The sequence below is a fragment of the Sinocyclocheilus anshuiensis genome, unplaced genomic scaffold (assembly GCF_001515605.1).
Source record: "Sinocyclocheilus anshuiensis isolate Anshui unplaced genomic scaffold, SAMN03320099.WGS_v1.1 scaffold718, whole genome shotgun sequence".
Lineage (NCBI taxonomy): Eukaryota > Metazoa > Chordata > Actinopteri > Cypriniformes > Cyprinidae > Sinocyclocheilus > Sinocyclocheilus anshuiensis.
Window position 1 is genome coordinate 821,673 of NW_015546102.1, and position 17,319 is coordinate 838,991.

The 17,319-nt window shown below is 37.2% G+C and overlaps 1 protein-coding gene across 4 annotated transcripts in view; it reads right to left on the reverse strand.

Moving 5' to 3' along the window:
* ptprfb (protein tyrosine phosphatase receptor type Fb) overlaps positions 1-17,319 on the reverse strand; it is a 148,578-nt gene that overhangs the window by 104,122 nt on the left and 27,137 nt on the right. For all 4 annotated transcript variants that reach the window (XM_016502239.1, XM_016502243.1, XM_016502242.1 and 1 more), the window contains exons 3-4: positions 7,426-7,571; positions 5,992-6,133 (exon numbers count right to left, since the gene is read on the reverse strand). In XM_016502239.1, coding sequence (XP_016357725.1) covers positions 5,992-6,133; positions 7,426-7,571 — 288 coding nt within the window. The remainder of the gene's footprint in view (positions 1-5,991; positions 6,134-7,425; positions 7,572-17,319) is intronic.

A 17,319-nucleotide genomic window follows, 5' to 3' on the forward strand; every position in this document is an offset into this window, starting at 1 on the left:
GCTGATCACATTTTCTTAGCTTACTAGAAATGCACAGTATATTGGTGGCTAAACTGGTATTATTTAAAAAATATTATAAAATGGAAGATATTGCCATTTTTAATTATTATTACTATTATATTTCATTATAATTTTTTAAATATTAATGATATCCTATGGATCATAATTAGCACACTTGGTCTCATACAGGCCATCAGCAAAAAAACAAAAAAAAAAGGAAAAATACAGTAAATGATTAATATATAATATTAATTATTATGATTAAATTAATATAACAGCAAATAAAATAATAAAACAAAACGTACATATTATAAACATAGAATTTTAATTACAAATAAAATATAAATAAAGGATAGTATAATTATAAAAGTTTAGAGGCTGTATAATATTTTAATGTTTTTGAAATAGGGGTGGACAAAAAAGTCTCTTATGCTCACCAAGACTGAATTTATTTCATAGCTATAGTAAAAAAAGAGGAATATTAATATGAAATAACATACAAATTTATCATTAATATCATTAAAATTTAAAATAACTGTTTTCTATTTTAATCTATTTTACAATGTAATTTATTCCTGTGAGAGCAGAGCTACATTTTCAGCAGCCATTACTCCAGTTTTCAATGTCACATGATCCATGTCTGCATTTATTTGATCAAAAATACAGTAAATAATAATAGAAAAGATAAATAATAATCATTAAGAAACCATTTAAAATCTAAAATGTCCTCTTTAAAAAAAACTTAACTGATCCACAGAAACACAAGCAGCACTGACACATTCAAACACCCTTTTAGTTGAATTACTTCTAATAGAGTTCACTTTAAAGTAAATGAGAATAGTGTAAGATGGCAGCAGCTGTAAATGAAGCCCCCTCGGCTCGGTGTATGTGACAGCCTTTACTTATTCTTTCAGTCTGCTAGACAGAACAACACAGATCAAACACATGAACCTCTCTATTAACACATCTTCTCTTCAGGCTGTGCTAGAGCTCTGACACTGAGCTAATCAAATGAAACATAAAACAGACTGTATAGCTGCCACTCCTACCACATCTTGTCAAACCAACAACCTGAAACACAGATAACCACGAAACTTGAATGTATTACATTCACAGCCTTGGAACGTCCTGTGCCTTTAGCATTTTTGTTTGTTTTTTTCCACCCCAGTTGCATCTTAAAAAGAGTTTTGAATACATTTTGCTTAAGTAAAACATTTGATTTGAATATTTTTGGTTAATTTGCAAATACTCTCAAGATACCAGTAAAAAGTAAATATATTATTGCCATTAAATATATTTTAAAGTACTTTTTTAAATGAAGTTTTTGTTGTTGCTGTTTGGTGCCAGTAAGATCATTTTAATATTTTGGACCCTTTTGCTCACCAAGGCTGCATTTATTTGATCAAAAATACAATAAAAACAGCAATATTGTGAAATACTATTACAGTTTAAAGTAACAGTTTTCTATTCAAATACATTTTAAAATATAATTTATTCCTTTGATTGCAAAGCTGAATTCATTCCAACATGCCAATTTGACATATAACAATATAGTGACTAATTCTGTTATGGATTACATGCCAGGCATGGCATGCATTTGTGGAAGGATGGCATTTAGTGAAATTACCTAATAAAATTAAATTTTAATCAAATTAGTTTTATTAGTCAGTAAATTGCTTTATATATATTTCTGCAACCTAAATTATGTCCACTATACAGCACAGCCTCATATTTTATTACCTGATCACAGAATTTCACATAATTTTACCTTCACTTCTACCTCTCCTGTTCACCGGACTACATTATTCAATTTATTTAGCTTTTGAAAGTGAAAGCCTATGATATGACTATTTCAGCCTGAAGCTACACTGACGAGGCTGTCGGACATACAACGACTCAAAGTGTGAACTGCTCCAATTACGCAGCCTAGTAAGCGTGGCTGTCAGAGCCACAGGGCTGCTTATTCACAATTACCAGAGCAACATCAGTCAGAGAATAGCCACTACAGACAATATCAGCTCTACAGATTTAAAGCCTGTGTCACACATCTGAGGCCATTTTCTCCAAACTAAACTGCATTGGAAAGAGCTGACTACATGGACAAGGGTTGTAAACGCATCTGCTGTACAGTGATTCCAATGAGATCTGGCAGGATTAATTACTGATGTTAGTCAAAATTAGGGAAAACTGCCTTTAATTTGGATTGCGGAACAAGCCGCAGGTTAAAGCCGCAACTCAAACTAGTCTTTATTCAAAATCCAGTAATTGAAGTTAGACCGCAAAGCCCTCGAAAAAGCAGCAGGAATGCCGATACAGACTCCAGGTGAGTGATTCCACCCAGCCATATTGCACGAGTCCTTGGGAGAGGCTGCCCTCGACAGATGCAGTTTGTAACTGTCAAACGCTCATGATCTACAGCGCTGGGGCTTCAAGCCAGCAGATGGTGGGAGAAATTAAACTCGTGACACGGACCGTTGACTGGAGCCGGGGAAGCAGTTGGAGACCACACCGGTAAAGCAGAGGGGGTCTGCATGCGTTGCGTGAGAGCGCTTCCCTGGAATGTGCATAAGCAAATGATGCCCTTCCAGTAAAACTAAAAGTTTATTCAGGAAAATGACCCGAACTGTCATTCTTCACGTCAAGAAAAAAAGATCAAAAACTTGTTGTAATGAAATGCACATTTGATGACAAATGGTGTCAGTAACATGGTGGGCGATACTGATCCAGATCGGTCTTTGCCTTTACTTTCAAGACTGTGATTCGTTGTTTCTTGTGAATACTTTGCTTCCTGACCCTTTTTCCCTCACATATGTGCAACACATGACATGCTTCACAAACTGATTTGGTAAATAAACAAAAACACAGAACTAAAAATAAGGTATATAGATTTAGGAGAGATAAAGACAGCAAAGCTGTTTGATGCAATAAATGTGAACAGGTAATAACCTGTTTTGTTTTTTTTCCCCAGAGAATTGTACAATATAATCTGATCTGATAAGAACTGAACAGTTCTGATGTTTGAAACACGAGACTAAACAAGCTGCTGCTAGTGAATGCAATTTGAATGGTTTTCCAATAAACGTTCACTCTTTTTTCCTCAGAATAACAAAAAGAACTGTTAATGGAATCACTAAGTGATATCTGAATCGGAGCGCCAATCGTTCAATTCCTCTCAATTTTCATCCCTACTTACTGCATTCACTGGTTTAAAAGTGTAATACATGAAGTTTGCTCCAAATTGCTCGTTCAATATTCATTCACTGACAATATGAGTAATGTTTATCAATTACACTCGGGCTGGAGACACTTTGATAGACAAGAGCTCCTGGAGTTACCTGTACAGCTCTTGAAGAGGGTATTTAATGAGGAAACCCCATCCTCAATGTACAGAAACATTCCACTGATCCATGAATTAAAAGCATTCCTGTGGGTTCAGAGGACGTTGGGCATCTTTCTAATTCCTCACTGTGTGACACATGAAAGCATGCACATCATCACGTCAATATGAGACAAGACAAGAACGTGAAATGGATATGCCAAAAATGAGAGAAACTCATTTCTGGGGAAAATGCACCCAGAATTACACCTTCTGATTGTGATTTAGCGGATGGAATAAAAATGATTAAACCGAACAATGCAAAAGGAACATGTAACAAACTGTCGGTAATGTCAAATCTCTCCACTACAGAGAAATGAGGAGCACAAATGGGGTGCAGCTAGACGAAGTCATTATGAATTCACACAGAGGCCCATGTTGGCATCCGCACAATGTGATTACAACAGAGGCATGGCAAATTTTTATTCAACAGGCAACAGCTGTGAGCAACTAACGCCCACAACCTTGGTGCAAGTGAAGCCTGGAAGTTGAAATGAAACCTGCTGGTATTCCTCACGACGTGTAGTGTGTGGCAACACACAAACCCTGAAGCCGTGTTAGGACGCATCAGTGGCCCTCTAAGGAAAAGGACTTGTTCAGGCTTCTAGAGCAACCATCGTAATCACAACAGAAATGCTCTCATAATTGCCATCTGTTTAAATGGGGTTCAATTATGTTAAGTTCACATTAATTGTTTAGCAATATGATTCAAGTAGCTAATTAGAAAGGCAGACGCAGTGACTCATATATTCCTAAGCTGTGTATGACCAGCTAAACTCAGGTGGGAGTGATTCCTGTGACTGAAACGAGTTCTAGCACATTAACACAAGTCTGTAAAGCAGGTCATTCAACATTAAGAAGTTTAATTCTCTTAAGTACATAATGACTTGTTGTTCGAGAGATACGGTACTTTTTTTCCCTTCCAACTCGCAACATTCAACCAAACCAAACCAAACCAAACCGAAACAAAAAACAAAAGCAAAACACATACACAAATAAAAACGACACAAAAAAACCCCCAAAAGAAGCAAAACTCAAAACTCAAAAAACGTAAAACACTACACTGCGTTATGTTTAACTTCCTTTTACACGGCTCTCTGAAACACTATTCTAATTGGTCAATCATGCGACAACTGCTTTCCCACATAACTGTGCTCACTTCCCTCATATCACTTTACATAGTTCTCTCAATTTAATGCTAAATGTCAATCTAATTGTGTTTATGTTGCCATAATGACTGGCTGACTGTATAATGTGAAATACACCTTGGTACTGAATCATTATCATATTCATATACAATCCCTTTTCCAAGAAAACCGAGACATGAAAGGCAAAAAATGGCCAAAGAAACACTGTACCTATTGGATTTAAAGCAGTGTAAGCACCACAGTTCCGCCCTGGTTGAACAGTGATCAAAATGAATGTGTTACATTTCAGCCTAATATAATTTCTATGAGCTTAAGATGAGGTGATTGCATTTCTGGCAGAGATTCCCAAGACCCTCCAAATGTGCCGCAGAGGACATCCTTTAGTAAGTCATTAGAGAACATCATTATCATTCAACTTCTCCTTTGTGCTGGTCTTTCAGCATTGCTGTAGGACACAAATGATGCATTGCTTGCTATGAACAATGAGCTATAAATAGAGTTCATTCTGTCCTGCAGGATCCTGTGGGGGCGTCCAGCTTATCCACTTCACTGTGGAAAGCTGCTAAAAGTGCCAGCCTTCAATATGGCACCTCTCTCTTCCTCTTCCTCTCTGAACAGGGCCAGAGGACTCAACATTCATCAGATGATTTCTTTATTCAACGCTTCTAATTTCAACTAAATGGCCTTTGTCTGCTCGTACACGGAGGTGAAGAATAAGATTAAAGGGGATTACACTGCGTGTAATACCAAACACATGGTGCTGGGCTGGGTCAGCCGTTACTACAAGGAATTTTGTGGGATATTTTAAGATATTCATTTTAATAGTGGCGGAATTTTTGACATTTCATCACATGCTCATGTTCCAGTCTCATGCTTCACTCTTATTTCTCAGCACATGAATGTATTGATGACTTACATGCAATCCAGGGACAATGGAAATATGGGTCAGGGGGTCTTAAAATGAGGGTTCACAACCTAATACGCTACTATTGATGCAAGACACTATCTATACACATGTTCATGAAAGAAACCATCTGTCAAGACAATCAATGTAGATGTAAAATCAATGTACAACAGCTTTGACTAACAATAAATCTTTATAAATATTTGTATAAAAGCCACACTGGTACTGTTTTTTTCCCATTTACAAATGTATTAATTTTACAATCTACTAGCCATTTCAATGATAAAATACTTAAATTATGTACAAAAAAATATTAATAATAAAAATGTAAAAATTTCATTCGAATCATTCTTATTTTATAATCAACATTTTTATAACTAATAATTTCATCATTTGTTATGGCTTGAGGATTTTAAAATAGATACATTTGTCAATAAAAATAAACTGGTAGGATATTCTCCACTATCCTGTCCACTTAAAGGCAAAAGCTCATGCAAAAAAGCAGAAATGTATGAAATACTGGTCAAATCAAGGGCCATCAAATGCCAACAGGGGCGTCTTACCTTCCAGCACAGTAAGTTTGGCACTGGTGTTGATTTCTCCCACACTGTTGGTGGCTGTGCACTCGTAGATGGCCTCATCTCTGTGAGTACGCAGTGGCTGTATGCGGAGAACTGAGCCCGAGCCATCATCAAATTCAATCACCTGAGAAAGAAAGACACACTGTCAAATATTTTTCTCTCTTCTCGTCTTAAATTTACGACAAACCTTCAGACAGATCGTATATCTTCAAAGAGCCGTGGGTCTTTAATCACTTCCCTCTGAACTTTCAGCCAAGTACTGTCTTGAGTTATTCTCCTAGAACTGCCACGTCTATCCATGGTGGATACTGTGACAACTGTTGACGGCATGGGCTTTATTTCCTCATGTGATTAAAAAAAATGAAATGCCATTTTACAATTTACACAAGTTTCAGCCTTGCCATGGTGCTAAAGACTTCAAATCAACACAGTGTGTATGGGGCTAGAACAGAATACTCAAGAGATTATACATTTAGGCCCGGTTTCACAGACAGGGTTTAGACTAAACCAGGATTAGGCCATTGTTCAATTAGGAAATGTAAGTAATTTTTATTAACATGCCTTAGAAAAAACATTACTGGTGAGCATCTTGAGACAAAACAAAGGCACTGATATAGTTTAAGGATCAGTCAGTACAAGTTTCTTTCAGTTAAAACAGCTCAGACTTACACTTTAGTCTGGGACTAGGCTTAAACCTTGTCTGTGAAACCGGGGGATTAGTGTATTTAGGCTACTTAGAGATCTGCACTGCCTCATTTAGGTAAAGAGCAAGGCTAGGCAACATGGTTGAAAAACATTTTTCTCAATATATTTTGACAATATTTGACAAAGCAGCTTCAAAATGTATTTGGACACTGAAGCCACACTTCAAAATGTACAGTTTTGAAAGATTAAAAACAAACAAATAAACATTTAACAATATTAATTCATTTATTTTTTGCTCTGAAATGGGTCAGAAGTTTTTTGGGGTTTTTTTTGGAAAGTGTCCTCATACTTTTTGTTTGCTTGTAAGCAAGCAAATAAGTAACATAATAAAATGAAATGCAAAATAAAAAAAAAAATACAAATATTTTTACTTTATAAATAAATACCTTTTTTTTTGTTCCCTGTTGAAAAATAATGGTGCTCCATACTGACCCCAAACCATCCTAAGATTTGCACCCTTTGTACATTCGCTTCAGATCTCAGCTCAAACCATAACACAGAGAGAACAGGAAAGAGGGCAAAGGGAACAAAGGGACAACACAGAGGGTTGTAAGGTGGCTGACGTCAACACAAAAGAATATGTGAGCGTAAGAAGAAAAGCAAGAGTGTTGCGAAAACGACTGATGATGGGAAGAAGAAAGGCATCATGATGAGGTGGCATGGGAGAGACACTGACATGCTAAGGAGAGGCAGGGAAAGACAGTTAGTCACCTCAAAGCGCTGGGAGCTAACTTTCTTTCCTTTCTTCATCCATGTGATCCGAGGCTTGGGCTCACCCGCTGCTTGGCACACAAAGGATGCCACTCCTCCCGAAATCCCTGTCTGGTCCTCTGGAGATTTGATGAAATTTGGCAAGCCTTGAAAAGTGAGGTAGAAAGAAAAAACAGAGAGAGAAAGAGAGCAGCCTTTAGTTCCTGAACTGTGGTCATGCAAAACCATGTTAAACTAGTTATGAATGGGGATTCTTCACACTGGAACCAAGCTAACTTTTGCCCTCAAGTCACCTAACATATGTCAAAATGGCCCATTCTGTGTATAACAGACATTGTAACATTAATACAAATTACTGGAGCTACCAACTGACAAACATTGTCAAATGTCAATATTTTTCAATGTCAATGAACGTCTCAAGAACCCTGCATTATGTTGTGATGCGCTCCGTCTAGTTCTGTCAATTAACACATTAATTTAGTGAAATTAATTATAAAACAAAGAACATGAAAAAAGATTGACTTTAATTTTGCAATAATTAAATCACACTGGAGCCCTATAAATTATGCATTAATTGCGAAAAAAATTTAATTGTTTATTTAATTGTTAAAATGTAATATTTTTCTATATAATCACATACAATTTAAGTGTTAAATTGACAGACTTAGAAAATTCAATATATACATTGAATACATCAGTTGTCCTTTAAAAAATACATTAATCACATTATTGTGACAACCTAGACTGACAACACTAGGGGCCAGATTTACTAACAGCTTGTGCCAGCGCAAACCATCTTTTGTCGTTAAAATAGTACTGTCAGGATTTACTAAAGACACGCAGTGAAGAGTTAGCACTGAAAAGGCATGGACACAGTTATTTTTGTGCCTGGCCTTAATGAATATGCATTTGTAGGAGTTCCCTTTCAGATGCAAAATTTATGTGAGGAGAGTATTAAAAAGAATCAAGAAACGCGATTTACTAACGTTTGCCCTCGTCAAATTACTGGTATTTGCGCCATTATTTAACGCCCAAAAAAGCATGTCTTAAAGCAGGTGGTAATTTGCGCTGCTCTTGGTAGATTGCGCTGGTCATTATGGAAATGATCTGGCTGCGTCTGTGTTCTTTAATGTGCGCATTGTTAGTAAATCACCCGCAGAATTTTCCCCTCCCATCGGCACTTTTATGGAATTGCGCTCTAACGCTAATTTGCCCTGTTTAATAAATCTGGCCCTAGAACATATATGTATTTTTTTTTATAAAGAAATTAAACTAAATGCTACAGTCCTGGAAAACAGAAAATAAACACTGTTACTAAGAGTCAACCGCCAAAAGTGGCCCCAAGAATTTACAAACACTCACACGTGGACATGTAGAATCAAAACAATTCATTCTGTATTCAAAAAGAGGAACGTTGTCAGTAGTATGGCTAAGGGCTTGTGGCTAAACGACATTCAGGGTTGTTTTTAAACAGGCCGGTTGGAGCACGCTGCAGTTCATGTTTTTTTGGGAGAGAAGCTTGCACACCCTGCATCTTTGTCATGCATTTACAATACAAACAACAATGGGACGTGTTTCATCACTGCTCAAGCTAGGTAGGGCGGTGTGAAGATAAAGACCCACACATATCGGCTGACTCATTTCAAACACGTAATGGCTTGCTTCGAAGGACATCGATGCCAGATCGAGCAGAGAAAGACCTTTTGGCAGAATTGCAGCTACTGCGCAACATTCTACGGAAATAGTGGGTGATGCAGGTGAAAGGTGAATCTCACGGTATATAAACATCATGGCATACAGATATTATCAAAAAATACAAGCAACTCTTTGTAGTTGCTCTCTCAAGGGTGGGAAATAATCTTCAAGGACAAGCAGGCCAGTGTCCGTGCGCTGGTCTGCAAGGACAGATTTCAACTTTCTTTGTTTAGAAAATGCACCAAACAGTTTTTTTGATGGACCTGTTTCCTAAAATATAAAAGAAAGTACGTAATTGTATTAGGGTGCTTTCACACCTGTAGATCGATTGCTTTGTTCCGAAACAGGGATTACAATTATTACAATGTTGCTTTTTATTCTTGGTGCGGTTCGCTTTCAAGCGGCAAAGTTTCTTAACGGACCAAATTTGTTAATACAAGTCATGCGCGAGTAAAGTGTTCTCTCATTGGTCAAAGTTCCATGGGTTATTTTCCGGGATTCCACTGAGCTGTCACGGCTGTCATCCGTCAGAATGAAACGACAACAGCTTTGCGGGCTTATTGTTTTTATTTATTTTTTTTGTAGCTGTCGTTAGGGTTGTGACGGTGAGGAAATTTTCCCACCGGTTAATCGACGTGTTATAAAAAATCTAAACGACAGTGGGGGTCGGTGCGGCGGTGGGCATGTGACGTAACCGGTGTTGCGGCTTAACACCGGTATCACCGTCAGCACCGTCTATCGCGGCAAGCCTAGCTGTCGTTATATTAATTTATAATTTTGAGCAGGAGTCCAGGATTGATTGGGAAACATTTGCACCTACTACGAAGAAGAGCAATAAGACGGCATTATAAAATGAAAAAGTGCGCTTTGATTTTGAATGGCGAAGACGTGCTCACCCACAGACATTCACAGGTTCATTTTGAGGTATTAGCAAAACAATAAAGCTAATGCTTTTCACGTAACTTACGTAATTACCCATAATACATTGTGATATAGCCTGGTTCTTTGGTCCGTTAGATCGGATTGCTTTCTCACTACAACCGAACTGCTCCAGAGTTCGTTTTCAATCGAGCCGAGACCACCTCGTTCAGACGATCTCGGACCGATTGTTTTGGCACGGATCCGAGCGCGATTGCCGTGTTCACATATGCCCAAACGAACCGAGCTAAGGGGGGAAACGCGTCAGGTTCCGAAACAACAGGCCAGGTGGGAAAGCACCCTTAATATAATTAATCAAATATTATAATAAATACAGGCCAAAGCAAACATTATTAATTTTGTTTAAGTTCACAAAGTAACTTTCTTCTACCCAGCTATTAATGCAATTACGTATAAACTCGAGAAACACATTTAATTCAAATTTATCCGTAAAAGTTTCTGTAAAAAGGCTTTTAACAATAAATATATTTTAAAAAGCAGGGAACAAACAGGGAATATTGTCTTTTTGTGTTTATTTAGTGAAAAAGATGAAGGCAACAGTGATGAGAAACTTTGTAAAAAGACACAAATACAAGCTATTCTCAAATGTATATCCACTGCAATTGACAAATAAATAAATAAATAAATACACACAGAGGCTATTTTTTTTAAACCAACTGAAGTTTGCTTTTAGATTTATTTTAGACAAGAAAAAAAAAACAAATGTGTTAAAACAAATGCATCACCCAGTAAATAAGTAAATAAATAAATTTGCAAACATTAAATATTATACTAAACATATTACTTGTATTTACAATCTCCTAATACCATTCACTAATGCCATCAGATCAGAAACCCATCCTTATTGAATCTAACAGAATCTCATCTGTAAATTCTTCACCTCCATTAAAATACACAAACTGGACCCTGAAAACCACCTTTAACCTGATATCAGTTTATCAGTTCCGTGATTTCTGATAATCTCGTTCATAAGGAGGAGGACACAAAATACATTATCACAGTGAAACATCTCCAGTGAACCACGGGCCACGCTGGAATAGATTGCAGTGTCCTAGCGGGTGGTCCACGGTGGGAATCTGATCCTCTCTTAGTCAAGGGAGAGATAAATTACAGCAGTGTGGAGACTACATGCGGTAGTACATATGATTCTCTTGGAGAGAACAAGCCGAGGGAATACGGCGCCACCGCAACGGTGTCCTTCCTCCTGTATACTCTGGGATCAGAGGGGTAGTGCTGAAGAAAACAAAATCAATACCTAGTTAACATAACATAGCGCCTACGGGTAAGGTTCCACCTTTATTTGACCCTCTAACTCTAGCACTTTCTATTTTATTTTAATTCTACTCTATATTTATCTTCTTTTTTTTTATAAAAAAAAAAGAACAAACACCAAACACTAGCTTTATATTTTTTCTATTCTATCTACTTGTTTTTCTTTGTGTGTGTGTGTGTGTGTGTGTGCTCGGGCTGCCCTTGCTCTAGGACATAACCCCCACTGGAGCTTTATCTGAGAAGACGACGCCCACAACTGTGAGACTGTTTGTGTGTATGCACCTGCTTGTGGCTCTATTGTAAAATCTAAGTCAATGTGTACCACACCAGTACCCCTATGACCCACACGAGTATTGGCTGGCCTGACATTTAAATGACATTTACGTGCCGGTTCCTCTTTGATTGGCACCGCAGAGCAATGCATACCCTCATAAAAGCCTTTCTGGCCACTTTTATCTCCTTTATAACCACACAAGAGAGTGGAAAGGTAGTTTTGAAAGCTTACGGCCTCCTCGTAACAGTCTTCGTGGATAGCTGCTGGTAGTTTAATGGGTAAAACCCCAACAAGATTCTCCAGTTACCTTGCTGGGAGTTTCCCAAAACATGGATACTTGGGTGTGCGTGAGATTTAAAGCTTGAGATTAGCGTCATTTTGACATTCAAGAGTGCTCTAACATCTGTCATGACAATCTATTAGATGTACTCAGCATGTGGGGGGTTTTCCTCTCATTGTTTACGAGCAAGGATCAGCGGGCATTAACCCATCTGGGCACATGTTTCGAATTAAAGTACATAGAAACTTCTGAGAGTTTAGGCAGATGAGATGCATGAATGAACTACAGAGGTCCTGGGGAAAGACAGATAATAAGAGAGTGTAGACAGGCAGATAATTGGTTTGATCAATACTTTTTACTGATATTCAAACAATTTCAACTTTGGCTTTATTAATCAATGGTCTTTAAGAATAGCACTCAACAACACATTCACCACTAACTTTCGTATATGATTTGTTTGGATAATGAACATTTACACAGACTGAAACAAGGAAGAAAATACATTTGCAGCAATTTGGAGAACTACAAACAACATTTCTACTTATATTACTAATATTAATACTACTATTAATATTAATATTAATTACTAATACATTTAATTCTGCTACTACTACTACAACAACTAATCATTAAGCATTATTACTGTTGTTATTCTTGTAATAAAAATATTATTATTCCAGCATAACAACAACAACAATAATAATAGTTGTTGATGTTATTATTATTATTATTATTATTATTATTACTCCTCCACCTGCGGCAAAACTCATAATAAATTATTTTAAATAATGACCTTGCAATTGTGTCAGTCATAAATAAATAAACCTTGTAATAACAATTATTCAAACAAAATAAGTATTATTTTAGTAATTGATATATTATTATTATTATTACTCCTCCTCCAATAGTCAGAATAAATGTTTTGAAATAATGATCAAGTAATTGTGTAAAAAATAATAATAAAATAAATAAATAATTAATAAATAGTTTCAATCATAAAAAGGCAGTATCATGTGTGAAATCACATCCTTAAGTACATAAATTAATAGTACTATCATTGTATCATTTAGTTTCATTACAATACTATTATAGTTATTAATATTTTCAAGTAGTTTTTATTTGTCTATTTTCATTTTAAAGTTTTGGTAATTTTGTTATGAGTTTTTGCCATTTTAAACTTTTAGTTTTAGTACATCAAGTTAGACTACATGAAAATGAGAATCATTGCCTTTGCAACTTGCTGAAATAAATAATGGTTTTATATATAGATTATTTTTTCAGATACCCCCCCCCTTTTGAAAAAGAGAAATAAATAAAATACAAATAAATAAATATATAACCCTGGCCTAGTCTAGTCAGAAACAACCTGGGGTGCATTTGGAACCATGCAGGCCTTGCTAAAAAGCAAAAAGGCCAGATTAGTTACACTTATTTGTGGTGTTTATTATACACTCTGTTTGAGATGGCAATCCAGAAGACCTTTCCAGTGGCCAGTGACTTTATCTTCTAGGTGCTCTTGAAACATTTGTAGAGCTCTCAAAGTCTCAAAGCCAACAGATTGGCGTAGTGCAGTTGTGCCCTCAACATGTTTGTGAATTGACAGAAGAGAGGTTCAGGGCTCAGGGTTACTTGACGCTCAAAGAGACTCTGTTGAGAGCACAGGTCATAGGAGGAGATGAGAGGGACCGGGCCCTGACCTCCCAGGTGGCTGCGCTGTTGTCCCAGTCCTTTTGTATTAACCAACTCAATAAATCCACAGGCGCCAGAACAGGTGGCCTTGGACACCTGTTGACATTTATTTCCTACAGACTAGAGTCATGCTTTAGACAGTGGCATGTGGCCAGCGTAAGAGGAGACAGACATGTGGGACGCAAATTCCTGACAAGATGAAAGAACTTTACTTTTACTTGCAAAAACGTTTTATTTGCATCTTGAAGTTACGGCCATTTACAAAATGGGTAATTTAAGGGCTTCCCTAGAGGAAACTCGTGTTGCAAAATGCATCAGAATTTTAAGGGAATGTTTTAAGCATTTATACGGCTTTTAAGAAAAAAGGCTTTAGAGTGGAGATGACAAATGGACGCCCAGCAATTAGCAGCATTCCCGCTCCGCAGAAACACCCGATCTGGATTGAGTACAAGGATCAATACGCAAAGCAGGGAGCCAACCATTCATTCTCATTAATAATAGATTAGCAAGTTATCATTTTCACTCGTGCACTGAGCGGAAATGTGTCCGATGGTATCAGCTGTGGTTGTTTTACTGAAACTTGTCCATTAACTGGGTTTTAGACCTTTTACAGGATTTTGCTTTCAATTAACTCTACATCAAGCCAGTCATTTTGCTCAATATCTCCAGTTTTCTTCATTAACATGCACAATTCCCTTGCTAAATACCATGCACTGGCATCTGCGGCAAACTCTCACAGTGACGGGTTTGCTTTTAGGCAAAGCGACGAATGGCTTTGGAGGTTGTCTGAAATGAAACTTATCAACACTTTGCGTTTGCAGGACTTGAGAGAGCGAGAAATGCAGAATTCAATGGACCAAAGAACAGAGATAAACAAATGATCGGATAAGTGGGAAACTTAAAAAAATAAATAAAGGAAAAACAATTCCCAGTGGGAATTTGTTCTCTAAGTGATCACGTTGTTAGGCTGATGTTGAGTGCGCCACTGTCTAACGTTATTCAATTATTTAGGAATGTGCGGAACACAAATTCTGAGCACAATTATGCAGTTCCCTCTGTGAAGAGCATTAAAGTAATGGCTTTCCTCCTAAGACACTGCTGGAGAATTATCTTAAAGGGATAGTTCAGCCAAAAATGAAAATTCTGTTATCGTTTACTCACCCTCATGTCACTCCAAACCTACTTCTGTGGAAAACGAAATATCTTTGATACTCAAGCAAATGAGAACTGAGGCTATCAAGCTTCACAATGACAAAAAAGTACCCTACAAAGTAGTCAGACAGTTCAAGTCGCTATACAACAGTTTTATGTGAGAGACAGACAAAATTACGTCATTATTCACAGATAATCTTGTCGTACATTCACGAGAATTCATGAAACAGGTAACTACGTCGTAAATTAATCTTTCTTTTTGAAAACAGATCTTTAAGTGTATTCAGATGATCCTGTTGTGGATTCATCCACGAATCACACTGATACAATTCTCGTGTCAATAACATGCTCACATAAGATAACAGCTGACTGGAGGGGATGAATTTCAATGAACAACGGCTTCAATTTTCAACCCAGGTTCATTGGAAAAATGTGCATGTGGCATCATTTCTACCAAAAAATTGCATCAAGCTGTTTCTTGCATGTTTCGCGTCAATTTTAAAGATAAAATGTCTCGTAGGCCTAAGTGGTGCTAAAAGTGCTTTCAGATGAACAGAAATCGGGCAACATTTTAATATATTGGCCATTGCATATATTACGGATGTTCTGAATGAAATGTCTGCTGAGTTGTGTTGAAAGGTTAATGCTTTATTGCATTTTTGCAAATAACATTACCTATAATAAACCTAACCGACAAAAGAAAACATGAGAAAAACATTTGTTTATGCAATTGTGCCATTTTAGCAAGTTTCTACAAGCTTTTCAGCTCTTTTATCATGACTTATGTCTCACAGGACTTGACTTCAGCATACCGCATCACAAGTGCCACGCTATACCAGGTGAGCTAGTTTACTATGTCAGAAAAGACATACATATGGAGCTGGTTATGTGTTGCAAACATCAAAATGCATTTTCAGTGTATCCCACAGACTTACACTCTACTTGTGGCGGCATATATATGCAAATTCATTCTCTGCCAGCAGATGGCGCTTAGAGCGGGAGAAATAGAGGTTTCCCCTGTAATGGCTGTACACAAAGCAGCGCTCCACTCACAAACGCTGCTTTATCAGACATTACATGCAAGATTAATTTCCATACTGAACATAATGAACCATAAATGAACATACTTTCCATACTTTTTGGTATGTCAAGTCATAATATCCACTTTTGTGTTCCACAGAAGATAGAAAAAAAAGTGTCAGAATTGACAGAAATGAAGATTAAATAAAGTTCTTACACTGCCTGGGTGGAGGGTACACATGTAGCCACTGAGGAGAAAAATCATTTACTAAAAGAATTAGCTCAATGTTCCCTCATGCGTCTTTGACAAGTTGATGAAAAAAAGAGCTTCCTGTTTAATAGAGGTAATCTGTATCATACGACTAGGCGGTTTAGTGGAGGTTTAGCATTACTTCAGCCTTTAAACCGGTGCCCATCCTGAAGACTTCAAAGCCGTGACTCATTATCTGTCTTTCCCACTGTCGACATGATATTGGATCAAAGACGGAGACGAGCAATCATGAGGGAATATTGTTACTACCTCATTACTCGGCCCTCATGATAGAACAATAGAGTTATTCTGCCTCGCCGAGAAAACCTTCCTGTTTAGACAGAGCCATCAATACTAAAACACACACCGGCGCTAATGTGAGTGCATTCCAACTGGCTTCTCATAGGGCCATTGTTATGAGGAGCACAGAACATCGAAAGTATGCGCACAATAGGTCGGTGCCGTCCGGGCCTCGCTGTTGGCAAAAGGACAAGAGGAATGCTTACATGAGAACACAGATAAGTGAGCATAACGCTTGGTTTGCAGGTGGCACCAGGCTGAGAACTGTACTAGACAGAAGGTACAGAAAGTTCTGGGTGACTCTGAACGCTTAGGGCAGCCAGGCACTATGAAAGATTAAGGAGCCATGAAATATCACCAGATTGGAATTATTTTGAAAGGTTAACCCAAAGTGATCACCCGAGACCATTCTAGAGAGCCTCAGGAGCCTGCGCACCACAGGTACGCGATTATCGAAGTCCGCAATTATGACATACATGGTCATAAATCAGGCTGCTTTATTTGCTATGACCTGCACGTAATCCGAGTTAACCCGGCGTTTTCCTCAGAGGACTCATCTGGATGACGAGTTGGAGGAAAAATATTCTAGCTTCAGCTACACTGGAAGTGAGTAATGGGAATTCTGCCTGAGGTTTTCTTTGATTTTTCAAACAAGCTTTGAAACTCGTGTCTTTTTTTTACCAAAATAATTGTGTCATGGTTACTGCATGTACAAAAAAGAAATAAAAATAAATAATAAAAATGAATGAATGAAAAATAAATGCCATGTTTCACAAATAGTCCATTTTATTTTAATAAAATACAAATTATATATGCTTTTATAATGCTTTTTCTATAATATAATATGATATAATATAATCCAGATTTTTTTCCAGACATTGCAATATCACAACTAATCATTTAACAGTGTCATTTTATTACTAGTGTTTTAAGAATTAAATTAGATTACAACAAATTTAATGTAAATGTAAAAAATAGGCATACATAATGCAATCTTGCATAACCAATATCGACCAATACTGC